This window comes from Sycon ciliatum, chromosome 1 (assembly GCF_964019385.1).
Source record: "Sycon ciliatum chromosome 1, ocSycCili1.1, whole genome shotgun sequence".
In the NCBI taxonomy this organism is placed as follows: Eukaryota; Metazoa; Porifera; class Calcarea; order Leucosolenida; family Sycettidae; genus Sycon; species Sycon ciliatum.
Window position 1 is genome coordinate 28,437,719 of NC_088643.1, and position 17,500 is coordinate 28,455,218.

Here is a 17,500-nt window from a genome sequence, read left to right on the forward strand (position 1 = left end):
ATTTGACCATTTGACCATTTGACGCCCATCGCCGGAGGCAATGATAGCGATGCTACAGTAGAAGCCATAGCAGCTTGTGCTGGGATTGCACCATCCAACAGCTTGCAAGGCTGAAGAATTGACCGCCACTATTCAGCCTGGTCTACACCACACAGCTATGAAGTGGCTTTTTCTGGCCTGTGAATCCCTACTTTTTGGTCTTTTTCATATTTTTTCCCGAGCACACACACTACATACTCCGGCATGCACTAGCTGTTGGTGACCACCCAGGAGAATGAAAGAAAAATCAAGAGTCTGAGAAAGAGAAAAAAACACACACACACACACACACACACACACACACGCACGCACACGCACACACACACACACATGCCCATTGCGAAAGCGATGATAGCGGACAGCTATGTTAGACATAGCAATTTGTGCTGGGATTACACCATTCAACAGCTTGCAAGGCTGATGAATTGACCGCCACTAGTTTTAGCCTGGTACCCACCGCACAGCTGATTGAAGTGGGATTCACTGGCCAGAAAAGTAAAGCTTCTGGCCAGTAAATCCCTATTTTTTCATTTTTCATTTTTCCATTTTTTTACTTGCGCTGGGATTACACCAGTCAACAGCTTGCGTGACCGCCGATGAATTCTCAGCCACTATTTTAAGTCTGTTTTTCCCATAATTTACAGCTGATTAACCAGGTATGTGGATTTTCTGGTCATATCAGTGAATCATACCCACCCACAGACACATGCACAAGCCCAGTCATAAAGATGAACGCTGCAGTGCTTGCATGCTACAGTATGTTTCAGCATGGCTTGGCTACTGTGGCAACGGACGTTGCTAAACTTGGCGATTTCGTCAACAGATTTGAAGCCCAGCACCAGGCAAAACTTCCACAGAGAATGCTTGGCTCCTGCCTTCAGAGGTAGCTGAATTTGATATCAACAAACATAATTTAATTTCCTCTCACTCTCACTCTCTCACTCTCTCTCTCTCTCTCTCTCTCAAAAATGTTGCGTGATCTGTAGTGAGAATGGCATTGCGCAAGTGGTGGGGAATTATATCAGCTGTATTTTGACATACATGCACATAGCACATGTCAATATACAATAAATCACTCGTAATGCTTTTAAAAATTGAAAATCTGTGTCACAGCTAGGCCGGTGTGTTAATTCCAGTTGAGCACTGGGTGCTGGGTGCCTGTCGTATAGCAGAGACAGTGAAGTCAGAGAACCTTTACAGTTGGGTGGTGCGATGGCTGCACTACAGCAGTCTCACTTTAGATGGTGTGAGTATTCAGATGAGTGTGGGATGCCTGTATTACAGCAGAGCCTGTGTTAAACCTACATTGTAAAACAGAGCACGGTGCTGGATGCCTGCACTACAGCAGAGCTACAGTGTGTGCTGTAAGCGGGGGCCAAAAAATGAAAAAATGCACCATAGGTAAGCATTACCTAACTGAGTTTCCGGGTGGCAGGTAGGCACCCTCATTTTGTGACCACTCAATTCCCAGAAGTTACAAGAGTTTTTTTAGTTGGAACGCTCACCGTTGTGACAACTGCGACCTTGGTTAGCAGGTCCAGCAGTGTAAACCATATACCTGTAATGAGAGGTACACAGCAGAAGATAATGATGACTGCAACCTTGGTTAGCAGGTCCAGCAGTGTAAACCATATACAGGTGGAATCCTGATAATTCGAATATGGCTTAATTCGAATATGGCTTAATTCGAACATACCGCTTAATTAGAAGTTTTTCCAGGACCGATTTCTATCAATACGATTCCCACATAAATTTTTCTGATAATTCAAACCTCGAACTGGACATGTCCGGTTAATTAGAAGTCCCACAGATTCCACTTACATAGAAAATGTGTGGGATTTGTGCTGATAATTCGAAGTTAGCAAAGTGTAATTCGAAGTTCACTGTACACTGTACTGGTCAGTTCAGTTTGCATGAGCAGGCTGTGCTGGTCAGTTCAGTGTCCGTAAAATTTGTGTCTAAGGTCCATAGAGCAAATCTGCGTGACCATGAGAGCATGTTGACATACATATTGTGTTGTGGGTTCATGTTTGGATAATTAGAATGTCCGGATAATTAGAAGTTTTTTCCTGGCATTTTGAGGTTCGAATTATCAGGATTTCACCTGTACCTGTAATGAGAGGTACACAGCAGAAGATAATGGTGACTGGCCTGGAGGGCGAGAACGTCTTAGCCTCAAGCCCACTAGCCTTTCGCCCCTAGCAGGCACAACAGAAACTCAAACGCAACAAGAACGAAACATTTCTGTCTCCTCTAAGTCTCAAACTCACATGTGTTCAGACACTGACTTGTGCAGACAGTGTCCAACAAAACTAAATGAACACACGACAACAGCAATAATGTATAGCGGTAAGAAGGAGGAAAGGAACTGCAACCCAAAGGAAACAACTGTAGATGCTGAGAGATAAAACAGTGCACACAATGCCAACACCATGTCAACACCATGCCAACACCATGTCAACACCATGCCAACACCATGTCAACACCATGCCAACACCATGCCAACACCATGTCAACACCATGCCAACACCATGTCAACACCATACCAACACCATGCCAACACCATGTCAACACCATGCCAACACCATGTCAACACCATACCAGTACCAACACCATACCAACACCATACCAACATCGTGCCAATATACCTCTCAGACAATATTCTAGTAGGTAAGCATACGTGAACCACAGTGGGTAAGCATCAGTGGCGGATTTAGAGGGGGGGCGAAGGGGGCACGTGCCCCCCTTCAGAAGCGCCGACCGACTTTTTTTTTTACTGATCTCGATCGAAACCGAGCTCGCGCGCACTTCCTGTGTAGATGACAAGGCCCAGTCGCTGTACTGCATGCACTGTACACATTCATGCACTGGTTCACTGGGTCCGTAGATCGATACGCGGTACGCGTGTACTGAACTTGTGAACTGTCAACTCTCGTCGCGTCGATCTGTATTCCGCGATCCGCGATCCGTGCGCACCAGAACTACGGTTTTGGTCTAGTACTGCACTGTACTTGTAGTACGAAAACAAAGACGGTACAAGTGCAAGTACACAGTCCAAAACTTCGCATGGCAATGCGTAGATTTTCCTGCCCTTGCCTTGCAAACTTCACTTGCCTTGGCGTTCCAGTACCTCGTTGTTGTTTTACAGCAGTTCGAAAATGAAGAGAAGGAAGCAACTTACCTTGTTTGATTCGCTGCCACCTGCGAAGGAAGCTAGGACAGCTGCTAGTGGATGTGCCGCTCGTGAGGATGTTGTAAATGTCGTAGAGTCCAGTCCCCCCCCCCCCCCCCCCACGGAGCAGATCGCAGCGTCGTCAGCCGAGGACATGGATTGTCATACATTTACATGTTCGAGTATCACAAAAGTCATTGTAAAAGTAAACTTGTTCCATTGAGCCTGTAGTGTGCCCCAACCCCCCCCCCCCCCCCTTGTTTCGGATCCTGGATCCGCCACTGAGCATACGTGAACCACAGTGGGTAAGCATACGTGAACCACAGTGGGTAAGCATACGTGAACCACAGTGGGTAAGCATACGTGAACCACAGTGGGTAAGCATACGTGAACCACAGTGGGTAAGCATACGTGAACCACAGTGGGTAAGCATACGTGAACCACAGTGGGTAAGCATACGTGGACCACAGTGGGTAAGCATACGTGAACCACAGTGGGTAAGCATACGTGAACCACAGTGGGTAAGCATACGTGAACCACAGTGGGTAAGCATACGTGGACCACAGTGGGTAAGCATACGTGAACCACAGTGGGTAAGCATACGTGAACCACAGTGGGTAAGCATACGTGAACCACAGTGGGTAAGCATACGTGAACCACAGTGGGTAAGCATACGTGAACCACAGTGGGTAAGCATACGTGAACCACAGTGGGTAAGCATACGTGAACCACAGTGGGTAAGCACCACCATACTGTCCATAGCTCATAGCTGTTCAATACAATACTGTGAGTAGCATGGAGACAATGACCATGTCCTGCTTACCAATATCTTGTGCTATGTTGGCAACAATCCTACAGGTATGCTTGACATAGTTCATGGCATCCAGTCGTATCTCGATTACATTGTTCACCAAGGCAATCAATGGTGCCAGTGGAAAGGCAACGCCAAATATGGTAATCAGACCAAACTGCATCACTAAAAAACATGCACATTTGCACACATGCACGTATATGCATATGCAAGTACACGTGTGCGCACGCATGCACACACACACACACACACACACACACACACACACACACACACACACACACACACACACACACACACACACACACACACACACACATACACGAACACGCACACATGCAGACACGCACACGTGCACACACGCGCACACACCCACACCCACACATACACACACACACACGCACACACTCACGCACACGCACACACACACACACACACACACACACACACACACACACACATGCATGCACACACGTGCACGCACATTTGCACACACATACACGTGTGCACGTGCGAGCGCACACACACAAACACACACACACACATATGCACTAACACGCCCGCACAGGCATACACACACCACATGCCCGCACAAACATATACAAACACACACACACACACCATGCATGCGCAAACACACACAAACATACACGCATGCACACACGCACGCATGCACACACGCACGCACACGCCCCCCCCCCCCCCACACACACACACAAACACAAACACACACAAGGAAATATACAATTTTTTTAAATGTCAAACACCCATTGCATTGTACTTGCTCACTGTCAGCAACTAGTCACGTGATCTCCGCGGGAGAGAGATTCAGATTCACTGCACACCGAGCAGTACTACAGTGCTGGTAGCTGAAATTTGCTCCCTGTGTAAAGTGTGTTTGAGTGCATAGTCTACTGCTTGTAGTGCAGGAGGCTGAGGAGCCATGTGTCGTGAATGCAATCAGGAGGACAAGTTTTGAACCATGCATTTTTTGGTGTAGTCAGCTTGTGGCGCTCCATAAGTTCCTGCACCAGCTCCAGGCTTTGTTTCCGCCTCTCTTTCCGCCTCTCTTTCCGCCTCTCTTTCCGCCTCTCTTTCCGCCTCTCTTTCCGCCTCTCTTTCCGCCTCTCTCTTTTTCTATGCATTGTACACATGTAGTGTATATGTGATAGTATAGTGATACCTTGTGATACCTTGTGATACCTTGTGATAGTATAGTGATACCTTGCGGCATGTAGAGCCGGGCTAACACGCATGTACACCGGAACTGCCCTGCGTACTTTTTGGCGTTCGCTTGTTTCCTGTTCTTTACTACGCTGCCTGGAGCTGAGCTATAAGCTGCCGTGCATTGTTTTATTGTCCAAACTTTACCGTTTTTCGCCCTGCTGCCTGCAGCTAGCTACGCCATAAGCGGCTCATCTCACGACTGCTTTGCTAGCTCTGTACTGTACGATATTTCCCTTTTTGCTACCCCGCACCTCAGTCCCAGTCTAGTCGGTGCTTCTACCCCGCACCTCAGTCCCAGTCTAGTCGGTGCTTCTACCCCGCACCTCAGTCCCAGTCTAGTCGGTGCTTCTACCCCGCACCTCAGTCCCAGTCTAGTCGGTGCTTCTACCCCGCACCTCAGTCCCAGTCTAGTCGGTGCTTCTACCCCGCACCTCAGTCCCAGTCTAGTCGGTGCTTCTACCCCGCACCTCAGTCCCAGTCTAGTCGGTGCTTCTACCCCGCACCTCAGTCCCAGTCTAGTCGGTGCTTCTACCCCGCACCTCAGTCCCAGTCTAGTCGGTGCTTCTACCCCGCACCTCAGTCCCAGTCTAGTCGGTGCTTCTACCCCGCATCTCAGTCCCAGTCTAGTCGGTGCTTCTACCCCGCACCTCAGTCCCAGTCTAGTCGGTGCTTCTACCCCGCACCTCAGTCCCAGTCTAGTCGGTGCTTCTACCCCGCACCTCAGTCCCAGTCTAGTCGGTGCTTCTACCCCGCACCTCAGTCCCAGTCTAGTCGGTGCTTCTACCCCGCACCTCAGTCCCAGTCTAGTCGGTGCTTCTACCCCGCACCTCAGTCCCAGTCTAGTCGGTGCTTCTACCCCGCACCTCAGTCCCAGTCTAGTCGGTGCTTCTACCCCGCACCTCAGTCCCAGGCTAGTCGGTGCTTCTACCCCGCATCTCAGTCCCAGTCTAGTCGGTGCTTCTACCCCGCACCTCAGTCCCAGTCTAGTCGGTGCTTCTACCCCGCACCTCAGTCCCAGTCTAGTCGGTGCTTCTACCCCGCACCTCAGTCCCAGTCTAGTCGGTGCTTCTACCCCGCACCTCAGTCCCAGTCTAGTCGGTGCTTCTACCCCGCACCTCAGTCCCAGTCTAGTCGGTGCTTCTACCCCGCACCTCAGTCCCAGTCTAGTCGGTGCTTCTACCCCGCACCTCAGTCCCAGTCTAGTCGGTGCTTCTACCCCGCACCTCAGTCCCAGTCTAGTCGGTGCTTCTACCCCGCATCTCAGTCCCAGTTTAGTCGGTGCTTAGCTAGTAGTGTAAACACAGTTCTTTTCCAGAGTTATCACCAGTATCACCAGTATCACCAGTATCAGCAGTATCAGCAGTATCATCACGATCATACTATCATACTATCATACTATCATACTATCATCACTATCATACTATCATCACTATCATACTATCATACTATCATACTATCATCACTATCATACTATCATTACTAAGAGCAGGAGCACTTTGGACCGCTCTCCCAATAAATACTCCGAAATAATGGAAATGTCCTGGGTGAATACTACCATGTATCATACACACGCAACAGAGGCGAAAGGCTGTGTAGTTGTAACTTCAAGTTTCACGCATTTCAGCGATCATCAGACAGCAGCATTTCCTATCGAATCGTCTATGAGCAGGCCTGGATATTTGATGCTAGTGTGGAAGTTAGTGTGTATGTGTGAAGTGGTTAAGTTAGTGTATGCTAGTGTGTAAGTTAGTGTGTATGTGTGAAGTGTAGACGTGGCAATGATACAGTGCTATTGAGTTGTTTGTGAGAGTTAACGGATATAGGAGAGAATAGAGGCGATAACAGGGAGTGTTACCGAGTCATCGAAGGCGATAGCAACAGTAGCGCAAGAACAGCGCAAGAACAGCGCAAGAACAGCGCAAGAACAGTAGCGCAAGACCACAGCGCAAGAACAGCGCAAGACCACAGCGCAAGACCACAGCGCAAGAACAGCGCAAGAACAGCGCAAGAACAGCGCAAGAACAGCGCAAGAACAGCGCAAGAACAGCGCAAGAACAGCGCAAGAACAGCGCAAGAACAGCGCAAGAACAGCGCAAGAACAGCGCAAGAACAGCGCAAGAACAGCGCAAGAACAGCGCAAGAACAGTAGCGCAAGACCACAGCGCAAGAACAGCGCAAGAACAGCGCAAGAACAGTAGCGCAAGAACAGTAGCGCAAGACCACAGCGCAAGACCACAGCGCAAGACCACAGCGCAAGACCACAGCGCAAGACCACAGCGCAAGACCACAGCGCAAGACCACAGCGCAAGACCACAGCGCAAGACCACAGCGCAAGAACAGTAGCGCAAGACCACAGCGCAAGACCACAGCGCAAGACCACAGCGCAAGACCACAGCGCAAGAACAGCGCAAGAACAGCGCAAGAACAGTAGCGCAAGAACAGTAGCGCAAGACCACAGCGCAAGACCACAGCGCAAGACCACAGCGCAAGACCACAGCGCAAGACCACAGCGCAAGACCACAGCGCAAGACCACAGCGCAAGACCACAGCGCAAGACCACAGCGCAAGACCACAGCGCAAGAACAGTAGCGCAAGACCACAGCGCAAGACCACAGCGCAAGACCACAGCGCAAGACCACAGCGCAAGAACAGCGCAAGAACAGCGCAAGAACAGTAGCGCAAGAACAGTAGCGCAAGACCACAGCGCAAGACCACAGCGCAAGACCACAGCGCAAGACCACAGCGCAAGACCACAGCGCAAGAACTTAAAGTTACAGCTACACAGCCTTTCGCCTCTGCTACTGTCTGCTGGGTGTGCTGGGTGTGCTGGGTGTGCTGCTCTGCTGGGTGTGCTGGGTGTGCTGGGTGTGCTGCTCTGCTGGGTGTGCTGGGTGTGCTGGGTGTGCTGGGTGTACTGGGTGTGCTGGGTGTGCTGGGTGTGCTGGGTGTGCTGCTCTGCTGGGTGTGCTGGGTGTGCTGGGTGTGCTGCTCTGCTGGGTGTGCTGCTCTGCTGGGTGTGCTGCTCTGCTGGGTGTGCTGGGTGTGCTGGGTGCTGGGTGCTGGGTGTGCTGGGTGCTGGGTGTGCTGGGTGTGCTGGGTGTGCTGCTCTGCTGGGTGTGCTGCTCTGCTGGGTGTGCTGCTCTGCTGGGTGTGCTGCTCTGCTGGGTGTGCTGGGTGTGCTGGGTGCTGGGTGTGCTGCGTGTGCTGGGTGTGCTGGGTGTGCTGGGTGCTGGGTGTGCTGCGTGTGCTGCGTGTGCTGGGTGTGCTGCTCTGCTGGGTGTGCTGGGTGTGCTGGGTGTGCTGGGTGCTGGGTGTGCTGGGTGTGCTGGGCGTGCTGGGTGTGTTGGGTGCTGGGTGTGCTGGGTGTGCTGCTCTGCTGGGTGTGCTGGGTGTGCTGGGTGTGCTGCTCTGCTGGGTGTGCTGGGTGCTGGGTGTGCTGGGTGTGCTGGGTGTGCTGGGTGCTGGGTGCTGGGTGTGCTGGGTGCTGGGTGTGCTGGGTGTGCTGGGTGTGCTGCTCTGCTGGGTGTGCTGCTCTGCTGGGTGTGCTGGGTGTGCTGGGTGTGCTGCGTGTGCTGGGTGTGCTGGGTGTGCTGGGTGTGCTGGGTGTGCTGTGTGTGCTGTGTGTGCTGGGTGTGCTGCGTGTGCTGGGTGTGCTGGGTGTGCTGGGTGCTGGGTGTGCTGCGTGTGCTGCGTGTGCTGGGTGTGCTGCTCTGCTGGGTGTGCTGGGTGTGCTGGGTGCTGGGTGTGCTGGGTGTGCTGGGCGTGCTGGGTGTGTTGGGTGCTGGGTGTGCTGGGTGTGCTGGGTGTGCTGCTCTGCTGGGTGTGCTGGGTGTGCTGGGTGTGCTGCTCTGCTGGGTGTGCTGGGTGCTGGGTGTGCTGGGCGTGCTGGGTGTGCTGGGTGCTGGGTGCTGGGTGTGCTGGGTGCTGGGTGTGCTGGGTGTGCTGGGTGTGCTGCTCTGCTGGGTGTGCTGCTCTGCTGGGTGTGCTGGGTGTGCTGGGTGTGCTGCGTGTGCTGGGTGTGCTGGGTGTGCTGGGTGTGCTGGGTGTGCTGGGTGTGCTGTGTGTGCTGTGTGTGCTGTGTGTGCTGGGTGTGCTGTGTGTGCTGGGTGTGCTGGGTGTGCTGGGTGTGCTGGGTGTGCTGGGTGCTGGGTGTGTGGATACTGCTCTGCACATCTGTGCATTGAGCACTCTATCTCGAGCTGCCTAGACCGGCAAAATCAATCCTAGTGTTCAGTATGTATTACTATGTAATGTACTTCGAGAAGTAGCAGCTACAGCAGCTTCCCACGTTTGCAAGAAGCGACACGGGATCTGGAGCAGGGCAACACGGATTTTAAGAAGTGACACGGGATCTGGAGCAGGGCAACACGGATTTTAAGAAGTGACACAGGATCTGGAGCAGGGCAACACGGATTTTAAGAAGTGACACGGGATCTGGAGCAGGGCAACACGGATTTTAGGAAGTGACACGGGATCTGGACAATTCTGCACAGACAATGCCTGACAACATACTAAGTCACATGGCTGGATTTCAATGTGCAGCGTTGTATTACCAAGTAGTACTACTTACCCATTTCTAAATACTGCCAGTGAAGTGGTTTAGGCCGGGTTAGCTTGTAGTCACTTTCCCATTGGGGTAGGTGCGTTGTCGTATCTTCTAATCCATCCCCGACATCATCACCCAGCTCAGCATCGCAAAGGTCATGTGACTCAGGTTTCCTGTTCTTGTTGTTGTTGCCGTTTCCAGGTCTCCCCTTAAGGCAGCAGAAGGATGATCTAGCCCAACACCAGCTGCAGGACAGAAGTAAAAGCTACTTGACCGAGAGAGCTCATGTATGCAGTATAGAGACATTCTGAAAACACATCAAGCAACTAAACATGAAACACAGAAGAACCTTCAATACTACCGGTCACAGTGCTGAGTGCTGAATACACAGCGTGCAGAGCTTAGCACAAACGAAAATCCGGTGGAATAAAAAAAATGATTAAATGTCTCTACTCACGCGTTTCATGCTGAAAATCAATCCTCAGGAGACTGGGGCTATACTCAGGGTTGTGTGGCCTTATTCACAATAGGTAGGGATCTCAGCGCGTGCAGTGCGCAGGGTGTTTGCCCATACATTGCGTCATCGAGCTATGAGTGCAGCTCGCGGACACAGCAGAAAATGGCGACGGTCGATTTTCGACACTAGCGGACGCGGTGGACACTAGCGGAATCGTCATCTTCATCGTCGTTCAAACATACTTTGTGATTCCCGCCAAACGACAGCGTGGCCAAGGCGATATCGCCCCGGTCGATTTTCCTATAATTTTCCATGTGGCAAGAACCCGCTTCAGAGAAGATTCAGCCAAAAATTCAGACGTTTTCTCCGGTTAGATTGTCCTAACTTCGATTTTCAGTGCATCAGCCATCGTGAAGATCGCCGCCATTATCACTCAGAGAGAAGACATCGCGCTCAGTAGAAGAGGTGTTCACGCTGCGTCCTAGAGTGAAATATTGTGCTCTTTGACCCTTCATAGTTCCTCTGAGAGCGTGTCTGGGAGATAGGTAGCTTGGAGATGGCCGTAGAACGTGCTTTCCTGGACGCAACATTCAGCCATTTCTACTGTCTTCTTCCACTTGATTTATTTTGAAAAAAATGTTCTTTTCCACGGTTTCTGCACTGGACGCGTTTGGGATCGAAAATCTCACCTGCGCAGACTGGCTGCGCAGTTCACGCGCTGAGATCCCTACTATAGGTGTTATCCAATGGCAGGTATGCAATGCTAGTGTTTCAGCGAGAAGGCAACGTAAGTGATCAGTATAATTGTTGTAGTACGTTATTTTGTGTACGTCGTGTGTACGTCATGTTGGTGCATGCGCGTGTTGCTGTGGTGTGAAAAGCAGTCTTCGTCTTGAGAGTTCAAGCTGTCTTCGTCTTGAGTTCGTCATGTCTAGTTGTGTTTCTTCGTCGTGTCAATAAACAGTCCTCTAAATGTAGTTATCGTCGTCCATTTGTATAAGTGTGGAGATGGCACGGGACTGGGAGCAGGTGGAGAAAAGCGAGTTACAACATTGGTGGCAGCGGTGGGATTCGAACCCACGCCTCCGGAGAGACTGGAGCAAAAAAAAGCAAAAAAAGAAGAAGAAGAAGAAGAAGAAGAAGAAGAAGAAGAAGAAGAAGAAGAAGAAGAAGAAGGACGGATGGTCCCGGACACGACGTAAAACTGTGCCCAGAAGAAAAACTGAAACAGAAAAAAAAAAGAAGGATGGAAAGTGAAGGCTGCAGAAGTAAGGATATCGACGCCGAGCAGCGCTCCTTGAGATGGCGGACGACATGGCAGACGGCGTGAGGAGTTTCGTTGGTGAGAGGGTACGTGTGTTGTTGTGAACGTGATGAGTATGTGAGTTGTGTATTTTCTGTTCTCCCAACATTTTGTTCTTTATTATTTGCTCTCCTCGAGGGTAAAGAGGCGCTGATGAGTATGTGAGTTGTGTATTTTCTGTTCTCCCAACATTTTGTTCTTTATTATTTGCTCTCCTCGAGGGTAAAGAGGCGCCCGCACAGCGCGTGTGTTCTGTTTGTTTTTTGATTTGCTCTTCTATGAGGATAACTAGAGGCCCCCACAGAGCCAGTGGATTCTGTTCTTTTTGTTATTCTTATGATTTGTGCTCTCACATTTTAGAATTTTTGCGTGATCGTGAGGTGGTGTGTTGAGTAAAGCATTAGTTAGAGTTTTGAGGTTATCAGTTCCCACACGTGTGACAGCGATCGTGGCTGGTGTTCTGGGTGGGCGGACAGAGTTTTTTTTAATGATCTGCAGTGCAGGCAGAGGTATTTTATTTCTGGGTGTGACTGGTGTGGTATGATTGAGTGATTTGTGTGATCTTTTCCTCTTTTTACTCTGTTTTATTATTAGAATCGAGGACGATTCTACTCTTGGGAGGGAGTTATGTTGTAGTACGTTATTTTGTGTACGTCGTGTGTACGTCATGTTGGTGCATGCGCGTGTTGCTGTGGTGTGAAAAGCAGTCTTCGTCTTGAGAGTTCAAGCTGTCTTCGTCTTGAGTTCGTCATGTCTAGTTGTGTTTCTTCGTCGTGTCAATAAACAGTCCTCTAAATGTAGTTATCGTCGTCCATTTGTATAAGTGTGGAGATGGCACGGGACTGGGAGCAGGTGGAGAAAAGCGAGTTACAACATAATCATACTTCAGTAGTACTATGCGGGTGGCATGGGGATATAATTATGGCACCAGCCAAGGCGCTACCGGGTCAGAGGAGAATACAGGCGAAAATGCTAGTCTTGTCATTGGGGCTTGGTGAAAGTTGGCACTAACCTGGAGTGCTACTGATGCGGAAAGGGCGCTAGGTTATAAAGTGGCAGAGGTAGAACTTTGATTCGTGTCGGCACTTTGACACCAGCTCTGTGCACTTGTTAAGGGATGCTTCCTTGTCTGCATTGCTGATGTATCGTTTCTCTGTTAGACACAGGCCGCACCTCTTGGTGGTATTTGTGTAGGGACGTGCCCTGATCGACCAATGGATCCTGGAGGCCTTGTTCGACTCCTGCAACTTCCAGATGTATCTCGACAGCCGTGTGCTTTTCTCGTACTTTTTGGGACGGAAGGTCTTGTGGTTGTTCAGGTACTGCTTGAATGTGTACTCGGACATCCCATGGTAGATTTTGGGTGGGGCGCTGTCGGAAGCCACGTGAACTTCCGCCATGTAAATGATTTAATCTGTTAAACACTGTCCGTTTTGACCACATGAACCATCTACGTTTCCAGACAATGTTTCTGCATTGTACAGCTTGTTCTTGGACAACATGAGAAAAGAAAAGTTCACACATCCGTGTTGCCGCCAGCTAGACAATTGTGCACTCATAACTCTCTTATCCGAACCTCCAAGCTACACTCACAACTCTCTTATCCCAACCTCCAAGCTACAGGCACCTTGGTCTACCGGGCACCCTGTGGGTGAGTTTTAGTGGAAACGATGCTATTCTTTTGCCAATATTTGTGGAAATAGTGACGTGATATGCCAGATCTCTGGCCCTTCATCAAAGCGTACACGATTCAGAGTTAGGAACATTTCCAAGTTATGGGCAGCACCTGGTCCTGGTCCCGGACTGCCCGGATAAGAGAGATACATGTATGAGTGTATTTATAAGCACAAGAAGCTTAGAAAGTTTCGCAATCACTAAAAGCACAAGCGTGCATGCGTGCATGGACACGATGTAGTAAGGTTAGTGAAGGGTGACTTACGAAAGCATATCCAGGGCTTTATCTAGTATCAGTTTGCCAAACAGAACAATGCCGACGGTTTCAGCCAGTTCCAGGATGCAGCCAAACGCGCCACACTAAAGCACACATGGAACAAAGAACAAGTGCTTTTGGAGAGTGCGATCAAAAGTTCAATCTCCATTTTGTGGACCCGAGTATGGTTTGGGATCATAGACGGTGCCCTATGAAAGTCACATCATTGAACTCACGTGAGTCTTGCAAAGAATCAAATCAAAAGCATCCCTCCCATATCTCCAAATCTCATGATTTGTAGAGTTTGGGGTACTAAGGTGAATGGTCTTGTTCTGAGGAGGCTGCGATGCATCTTTCGTCAGATAGTCCTAACTGAAAGTGAGCAGGTATTCTACCTCATCCGGTGACGGCGTCAGTTTCTGCAACCAGCTAGTCACACAGTCATCTTAAAAATGTAAAAATGGCCAACGTTCTGAGCATGTTTGTCCGGGAACGGCTTGCCGCAACCTCTTTGAACCAAGACCATTCGTCTCCATGTAACCAACACAAGGCAGCCAAACATAATATTTTTAATCCAGCAGCGGCATTTAACCTTTTGCGCCCTGGTGCTAAATCTCCTGATTCCTGCCACCGGCCGCCCTGCCATACGCAATAGTCCCAGTATGCATTTGAAAATTATCTAATTTCACTCACCAGTTTCGTAATTATTTCTTTTTGGTCGCATTGGAAAGCTACAGATGTTCTCTCTCTGAATATCGCCACTAGACACCCGGCAGGAGCAACAGAATCGCCTTCAAGCCTGTTGAGAGCTGCCCTATTGCGCCTGAGCGAGATTCTGTACCCACCTCCACAAATTTTATCGTTTCTCAATTTTTACTCAACGTAGAACGATGATTCAAAGTCCTGCAGATTCATGAAGCTCAAGCGATTCATTTGATCTCTACTTCGCATGCGCTGTGCAGCGATGAGTCACTGGGAAAGTCCCCGTTTGAGGCACGCCGACGCACTTTGAAGCGCTCTGCGTACAAATTTTCGAAACAATTTCAAGCGTATCCGTGTTTCGTTCTTCGATACTCAGTGATTCCGCACCGCGCTATCAAACGACATACCACTGGAAAGCTTATTCTCTCACCTTTCCAATGAGCCATCATTCGCGACAATCGGATAAAGGACAATGGAGTTACGACAATTTGAACAGTGATGTATATGCACTGTACAAGTATGCGCTTTTACTTGACGCACATATGCGGCATCAGGAAATCAGGGTATGACGTTTTGACGCACATGTGCGGCATCAGTCCGGAAAGGGTTAATATCCAAAAAATACCCATTTTTACATCCAAAATGATTATGTGGCAACCTGATGGGGTCCAAGCGATTCGGCATCTAACAACATTTATTTTTTACTGCATTTGCGTTGCTCTCCCTTATGATATCGACTCTGCTTTCAAGTGTCTGTATAGTTACATATCAGCTTTATCTTCGATAGCTGCTTCTTTTTCATATGCCACAGGGCTCACTCTTGACGACTGAAAATTTGATTTTCACCAGAGCCCCCTTTCAGTTAAGTCCATTTGATCCTTTCCATGAATGAACTCACCTGTTGTCCATGGTACGGTAGTATTCCCCGTTTAAAATGATTTGGGTAGCCACCAAATCTGGAAATAAGCACAAACAAAATAGCAGTCTGACAAGATGGACAGCTGTAAATAGTTTTTTTGCAATTGACTTCATTTTTAACAAACAAATCAACCAAACTACTACCCTCACTGAGAATGGCTTCACGTCACTCGACCCAAAGTGTCTCATACTCGAGATAGAGCTGAAGCACTCACGACATCATTACTAACACTGAAAACGTCATTACCAACACTCGTACTTGTAACATCATTATTAACACTCACGACATCACTACTAACACTCACAGATTCATTACTAACACTCATGACATCAATACGAGCACTCACTACATCATTGCTAACACTCACGACATCATTACTAACACACACGACAACACTACTAACGCTCACGACATCTTTACTAACACTTACGACATCATTACGAACGCTCACAACATCAATACTAACACAAACAACATCACTACTAACTAGGGGTGAAACGATTATACCGAATACTCAAAATAGAAATCGTTACAAGCTATTATAACGAATCGATTATTCGAAAAAGTTTCGATTGCTCAATTATGAATATAGTATACATGGTCATACATGTATGATTATAGATCGACCGATGTGCGAGAAAAATTCTCTTCTCCACAGGATCAATTTTAAAATTCTAAATTTTCGCTTTTTTCAGCTTCTAATACGGCTTTTATCTGTGGAAGAAAAGATCGAAAAATAACCTATAACCGATCGATAAAGGTTTAGGTTATTCGATAGTCAAAGAGTGTAATCGTTTCACCCCTACTACTAACGCCCACGGCATCATCACTAACACTCAGAACATCGTTACTGTGCAGGTAACATCATTATTATTCTATGCAATGCATCGCTACATCATGCGGTTTTTTTAATACATCAGGGGCCAATACAGCAGAAAAACTGCCACAAGAGCTGTTGGATATATACAGTCCAGAAACGAATGTAATGGCTAGCCAAGTTACTAATAAGAAACATACCTTCCTTTGAAGAAGGCGACGTAGACGGGTAGGGCAAAGAGGTTTGCGCAGTCGAATATGAACAGCTTGAACGCCAGGTGATTGCTGAATTCAGACTCTGTGCGATGGTTCTCTGCCAGCAAAACAAAATCACCATGCCCAACATCCAACTGCTTATCTTACCGGTTTACAAAACGGCTCCGACATATAGGGCACATACCATATAGGGCACATACCATACGTTCACGTACCATTTTGTAGATGCCGTGACGTCGCACACTACAAGATACACTCACCACAACATGTATTGTGGACGCAGGTTCTCACCTGCTCAACGTTTCACAGCTGGTTCGTAATAGTCCCATGTCTACCCGCTCTACTAAGGGGGCAATGTCACACTGGCATGCATCCATTGTGCGCAACACTCACAGTGGTGGCTCAGATCCTGTCACGCATGTACCTCAAATGCTAACGATGGAGAGTGAAAATGTAAACGAGTAACCGTTGTGCAAACGGCTAACGGCTCATTTATTCTTAACGGTTATGCATGTATTACTGGTTAACCAGCTACAGGTAATCCTCGTTAGTACCACAGCAGTTACAAGACAATTGTCAAACCATTTTGTTGCTACAACGATGCTGCTGCATCATGCATCATCTAGATTTTTCTAAAAGAGCTAAAATGAAATAGAGGTAACAACTTTAACAATAAGAACGTTGGTCGCTCCCGACCAACATTTCAAACTTCATCAATAATAGAGGAATTGTGTATTCTCGCTCCACATATACTGGCACATATAGAGACATAGACAGCAATAGCGACAACACACAACGTGAAGGGTCGTTGGCCGCAGCCAGATGTAAGCTGGTATCCCTAGTGATCTTGGGCTACTAGAGCCCTATAACTTGTAGAGCGGTTCATCCAGCACAAATTTCATTGGCCTACTCCAGCTCCCCAAAAAAACTGTGCAAGCTGAGCAGGAAGTTGTTGTTTTTCTTGCAGGTTTGCAAAGTGGAAGGCTTGGTGGATTTCTCGTGTGATCTGGACGGCAGTCGTGAGTCAGTCAAGTGAAAATTCAAGTCAACAGGAAAAGCGAGCTTCCACACATGGAGCTAAATACAATCACAGCTAAAACAGTTCGAACATACACATACTTTGCAGTCAATCGAGAGTGCACTAGTGGTGAATCTTATACCTGCAAAACAAATGCAAATGGGCGAGGTGGGAAAGACTTTAAAAGAAAAAAACTTTGATCGCGTTGCATTTGGCATTGTCAGTGTTCACTGGTCAGATCCAAAAACAAACTCTTATTTTTGTTTCGGATCTACCATCTCTCACCATCTCTATTCTACCATCGCTAATCGTGCCTGCTGTCGTGAAGAAAGCCGGAAAAGGCA

The 17,500-nt window shown here is 48.6% G+C and overlaps 1 protein-coding gene across 1 annotated transcript in view; it reads right to left on the bottom strand.

The window, feature by feature from the left end:
- Window positions 1-17,500, bottom strand: part of LOC135821519 (anoctamin-7-like) — a 72,868-nt gene that overhangs the window by 8,792 nt on the left and 46,576 nt on the right. Inside the window, exons 19-24 of the mRNA XM_065334521.1 lie at window positions 16,124-16,235; window positions 15,086-15,143; window positions 13,495-13,589; window positions 9,820-10,040; window positions 4,035-4,187; window positions 1,545-1,597 (exon numbers count right to left, since the gene is read on the bottom strand). Coding sequence (XP_065190593.1) covers window positions 1,545-1,597; window positions 4,035-4,187; window positions 9,820-10,040; window positions 13,495-13,589; window positions 15,086-15,143; window positions 16,124-16,235 — 692 coding nt within the window. The remainder of the gene's footprint in view (window positions 1-1,544; window positions 1,598-4,034; window positions 4,188-9,819; window positions 10,041-13,494; window positions 13,590-15,085; window positions 15,144-16,123; window positions 16,236-17,500) is intronic.